The 6,063-nt window shown below is 40.1% G+C and overlaps 1 protein-coding gene across 1 annotated transcript in view; it reads left to right on the top strand.

Annotated features, from left to right (window-relative positions):
• Positions 1–231: 231 nt before the first annotated feature.
• Positions 232–6,063, top strand: part of LOC101855638 — a gene marked incomplete at its 5' end in the record, with an annotated part of 39,345 nt that continues 33,513 nt past the window's right edge. Inside the window, 4 exon segments of the mRNA XM_005097045.3 lie at positions 232–423; positions 1,554–1,800; positions 3,204–3,376; positions 4,114–4,283. Of these exon segments, the coding sequence (XP_005097102.2) occupies positions 246–423; positions 1,554–1,800; positions 3,204–3,376; positions 4,114–4,283 (768 nt within the window).

Genomic DNA, 6,063 nt, shown 5'->3' with positions numbered 1-6,063 from the left:
TGGGCACCTTCAACTAAACCGGCTCCGTAAATCTTTTTGTGTGGTTCTCATTCGAGAAGGGAATTTTTTGGAGCAATTTTCAGCAAATGGTAGGCCGACTGAGTTCTCCAATTAATGTTCATTTGTACATGAAGCACATCAATCTGTTTATTTGTGTGGTGACTGATTTTTAGTACTTTCGAAGATTGTGATACATATATAATCTTTTCTTTGTTTTTCTCTTGTTTTCAGAAGATCTCAAAACCATGGCTGGTGCTGTTGTTGTAAGTGGCTGGATAAAGGTTCCATATGCTGGCTCCGATGATAATGTTGGGAGTGAAGACAGTGATGATGATGATGATCCTGAGGAAATGGTCTTGGACTACCATCAGATGGATCAAGACCGGACTTTTACCCATTCAAGAACTCCAAAAGAAATAAGATGTACTAAGATTTTACTTTTACACCTGCACACAGATACATTGCTCTTGTGGGCAAAACCACCTTATTTTTGCTCCAGAACACCTTTGGCTGCTAAAACTGTCACATCATATCTATTATTTTCAAGAAAATCTCAAACCAAACTACTCTGCAAAACATCATAATATGGTGAAACTCAAAGTAAAATGCTACTACACAATTGTAATAAAGTTTGTATAAAAACATCATTGTGTCTCAAAAACTAGTAATTTGCTATGGATATAATGTTCACAATTATTGTGGGGGGTGGGCTATACCTGAAAGTTCCAATTTAGGTCAAAATTGTGGATTTTGAGATGTAGGCATTTTTGGCTTCTTCAGCCTCTCTTACAACTATTTTATCTCATAAGAACCCTGTAAAGCCTTATTATGTCACATATCAGACATGTTAGTCACCACATTCTAATAAAGTCTCTCTTTTTTTTTGTTTATCGTCTTTTTTCTCAAAACCGGGTTTTTGTGTATACTTTTTATTAATTACTCCACCATTTTTCATCCAATCTTCATGAAAGTTTTACAGAATGAAGAGAAGATGTAACAGTATAAATTAATGGTCTTTTGAATTTTTTTGGTGGTGTCTGGAGTGTGGATTTTCACTGATTTTTTTTTCAGCTTTGAATACTACGTCAAGAAAAGATTCATTAAAAATTGCCTAATTTGTTAACGAAAAACTCAACAGATTATTTTGTAGCAGTGTTCTGTGCTAACACGCATGCAGAATAACATATTGCCATTGAAAGTAAGTGAGGTATGATATTAACTGTCTAAGACTTGACAACAAAATCCAATAAAGCTGTCTCAATGGCAACGGAACTTTTTTTTCTAAAATTTGATTACTGATTTGAAGGTTCCTCACTGTGCTTCTTTTATATGTGAAATTTGATAAAATCTGATCCACAAATAAGTGAGAAAGTCCTCAGGTGTAGCGTGCGCCCCCAGTCTCACATACTTTAATTATGTCAACTAGTAACCCTTGAAGCCTTTGAATTCAAGCAGTCACAACTCGAGTTTACAGGCTGTCATAAATAAGTCAAAATATTTAATTTACTGTTACATTCATTGCCATATTAAACGTTACATATTTTTTGTTTCAGTGGTGATTGAAAGCTGGGATAAAAAGCATCATAAATGCCGTGGAAGGTTTCCCTTAACTCAGATTTACTGGACTGTGAAAGCGAAGATGTCCAAGGGCTGGCTGCGGTCAGCTCCAGTGTACTCCATCCGTACTTCTGGCGTTGTTTCTAAAAACAACATGGTCATGCTTTTCCTAGATGACTGCTTGAAGAAGGCTTCTAAGGACATCAGGAACGGAACAAAGGCTTGCTTTGATGCTTTTTGTAGGTAAGCTCAAAATAAAGACTGTAAACTCTCCTAGAAATTTTGTTCAAGAAGTTGACTCAGAGTGTATGATAAATACAGTTAATGAGGTATATCTTCTTAGGGTGCTACATCTTACGCATTATCCTATATGGCACTGAGACCTGGACTTTGACTTTGACAAAGAAAGAAGAAAACAATACGTTTGAGATGTGGTGCTAGTGTAGAATGGCCAGAATAAGTTGGAAAACAAAAAAGACAAGCAATGAGGTGTGTCAGATTCTACACACAAGACAAATCCTGCTAAATAAAATAAAATATAGAAAAATACAATACTTTGGCCACTTAATATGGCACGATACCATTGTGAAAGAGGTGCTTGAAGGAAAGATGTGGGGCAGGAGAGCTAGGGGAAGACAGAATAACGTGGGTGGACAACATAAGAACATGGACAGGCCTGGATATGGCAGAATGTGCAACGGCAGCTCGCGGCCGTGAAGGATGGAGGGTCATTACACGTCAACTTCTGAGTCAGAGATGGCACCTCCAGGTGATCTATCTCGACTGGGATAACATTGGGAGAAGAAGAAAGACTACTTTATTCATCCCTTTTTCGTGCACAGTGACTTGTAGATGATAGAAAATTATGACTGTCGCACTAAGGAAAAAAACTAAGTAGTAAATTCCCATCCATAATGGACCTTTACGGGTTGCCACAGTGCAGCGCTCTGCTCTTGAGTTTTGCTTAATTTTGTTGGCTTAAAAAAACAAGCCACTTACTGCTTACCTTATAGGTGTTGTCACTCTGCTTTGCTTAACATTTTCAAATGACCAAGTCCACTTTCCATTTTGTGAAAGATTTGAGTTATTATTGAAATAATAACATATTTGCTCTTTCAATGTATGTATAGTATAGTATGGTTTCTTTAACTCAAAGTTCTTGTTCCCATGAAAGGATTTCAGATCCCTGTTTTTTCTACCCCTCTCTATTCTATGCATTGCACCCTCTTTTGACATGAAATCAGCGTCACATGAAGAATTTCTCTGGTCATGTCAAGTTTGTGTTATCCGTTTTATTCTGTATTTTGATTCATTCAGAAGCATTGAGCTAAAGAGTAAAGTCGGACTGCGCCACTGTTAGGTCCCATTTCTTGTCTATCCCCCTCTTGATTCTGTGTGTCTGTCTTGAAGTCTTACTTTTTCCAAGGGTGGTTGGACAGCACCACTAGTAGGTCCTATTACTTTTCTTTCCCTCTGTCTTTCCTGTCTTTCTGTCTTTCTTCTTCTCAGCACTATGTGATCATTATTGGATCAATGTGCTTCGCTTGACTCAAATGTACAAAGCGGCTGGTTGGATTCCAGTAATGGAATACATTATTGTATTTAATAATCTAGTGCTCTAAAAAGTATATTTTTTTGCTTTGCAGTCACACTCAGCCTCATGGGAAGCAGGATGTTAAGGACTTGGAAAGAAAACTCAAGCAGTACTTAACAGCAGAAAAAGAGAGGTGCTGCTTGGTCCATGCGCAATCCTCAGCATCTGGGAAGTGGCAGCCTCAGGATCATGGTGTCCACATTGAGAAATATGTTTTCAAAAGTGGTAAATGCCAGCGTCGTCTTCACTTGATTTGAAAAACTTGAATACGCTTTAAATACTTGTAGGCTTGAAAGATAAGATAAGATAAGATAAGGTAATACCTTATTGTCCCAGACAGAAATTTTTCCTGGCTGTACTGTACAGGACCATAAAAACACATGCAGGTATATATGGAAATTAAATTATGTGTTACTCTCATTGAAATTCAATATGAGAGGAAAGTAAAGGTTGCACTCACTCACCTTCATTCTGTAGTTTCAGAATAGGGTGTTACCCATCATAAGCTGAATTTGCATCTACAGTAGGAAATAAAATACACTTTTGTTATTTTTTTTCTTATGGAAATTTGGTTGACTGCGATCATGACATACATGTTTATTCAAAGGTTATGATGACACACGTTATCGATCCTGTGTTGTTGTTGTTGTTATCATCGATCCAGAAAAGTCAGAATATAAACCACAGTGTGTGTAAAGCGCTCAATGCCATTGCCTTTTAGTCATGGTTTAGGGCTATATAAATTTGATATATTTGGTCATTTTGGTGGGCAGTGGGAATCACCCTGTAGAAACATGTTAGTTTATGCCCTGCTTGGAAATACACATAGGTGATCAGTATGAAAATTTTAGCTTCTTAAAGGTGGCGAAAGTGGGGGCTGGCTGATAAAAGGTTGACAAAGCTCTGGTATAGATGTTCATTAGTCCTATATGAATACTTGTGTTTGCTATTGATCTTTTCAGAGCTTGGTGCTACTGTCCTGAAGGCCGTGAGCCACCCACAGTTGGTGGCCAGTCTGTGTGAACTCCTTCCCAATGCTTTCCAGTCTGTGCTCCTCAAGTTAAAGAGCAGCTGTTTGGATCTAGCTCAAGATATGGCGTTGAATACTCCGTGGGAATTTGGATTTAGAGAGGTAGAATTGTAAGGTTTTTCCTGTGCACATCTATTAAACTCTTTATCTCCAGAGGGGATTTCACACTATGCTGAACCCCCACCAGAGCAGTGCTACTGACTGAAGTTGTCTTTAGGCCATTCCCGAAGGGAGGATATTAACTTGTTCTTAGGCACACTAAAATTGTAAATGGGCTGATTTATCAATGTCATGCTGTGGTTTGAGGAACAAGAAGACAGAACTCCTCAAAGTCCTGAAGGACAGGCAGATTCATGTTGCCCTCCTTCAAGAAACCCTACACAAAGGTACGGACCTGAATCTCACAGGATACACCAGTTACGCCTGCACATGCACAGGATGCCGCGGTGTAGTCACTTACCTGCGGAACGATGTTCAGGGAGATGTCGTACACTTGTCGTCTGCCCAACCATCTGATACCCAGAAGGCTACCATATGGCACATTGGTAGGAAGTTTACAATTTACAATGTTTACAGCCCTCCACAGACAACATGTGACTTGTCTGATCTACAAGCAACTAACTACGGAAAAACCATTTGTGCGGGTGACTTCAATGGCCACTCCCCTGAATGGGGCTACACCAGCTACAACAGCACAGGCCGAAAGATCGAAGAGCTTTGTGGGACCAGCAACCTCTCTGTGTTGCAAAATGGTAACTCCACTCCTACCGTACGTCACAGAGCCCACTTGACTCTCAGCCGGCCTGATCTCACCATCTGCTCATCTGACATCAAACACGCCTGTCGCACCGAAGTGATTGATGACATAGGAAGTGACCACAGACCTATCTTTACACAGATCACCTCCCCACCTGCTTTGAACCACCCTCGGAGAACTTGATGGAACTTTAAGAAAGCCAACTGGGCAGAATACAAAAAGACCTCAGAAAAATTGCTCTCTAACATAGTAGAAACAGATGATGCTGATCTTTTTAATGAACAAGTCACTGAAAATATTCTTAAAGCTGCATCGCTGCACTTTCCTCGGGGATGCCGAAGAAATTACAAACCCTTTTGGAATGAAGAAATCCAGACTGCCGTAGCAGAAAGAGAGAAGGCCAGACAGTTACTGGAAAACTCACCATCACCAATAGCCAGAACACACTATAACAAGACCTGCGCTCAGGTGAAAATGACAGTTAAAAAAGCCAAAAATGAAAAATGGACCCAGACTTGTGAAGATCTTGACCTTGGCCACAATGGAACAAAGGCTGGGTCCCTTGTCAGCAACCTCTCGGGAGAATATTTCCTTTCAGGCAACACCATGGCAGAAGACCAGAAGAAAGCTGAACATTTTAACCGGTATTTCGCCTCTGTAAACAGAGCAAGTAGATTAACTGAGGCCGATAGACCCCTCATAAACAAGGCTATGCATGAAGAAAAAGCCCCTACCGTGAACAACACCCTTTTTGAGGAGGGTTTCAGCATGATGGAACTTGGACAGGCCCTCAAAAAATTAAAGCAAAAGAAAGCCCCAGGACCAGACAAAATACCCAACGAAATGCTGTGCAACCTTGGTGATAAAGGAAAAGATGTCATATGCCGCTTAGTAAATACCACGTGGAGAACGAGCGGAATACCAAAGGCATGGAGGATCCCCAGATCATACCGCTCCTAAAGAAGGCGAAACCACCTGGAGAAGCGAAGAGCAACAGACCTATATCACTAACATCATGTATCGGTAAGCTTGTCAAAAGAATGGTGAACAACCGCCTTTACTGGTACCTGGAAAACTCCAACAGCTTGAACCCACACCAAGCAGGCTTTAGAAAAGGCAGCAACA

This window comes from Aplysia californica, unplaced genomic scaffold (genome assembly GCF_000002075.1).
Source record: "Aplysia californica isolate F4 #8 unplaced genomic scaffold, AplCal3.0 scaffold00145, whole genome shotgun sequence".
NCBI classification, from domain to species: Eukaryota; Metazoa; Mollusca; class Gastropoda; order Aplysiida; family Aplysiidae; genus Aplysia; species Aplysia californica.
This window is presented reverse-complemented; position numbering and strand designations above follow the sequence as displayed.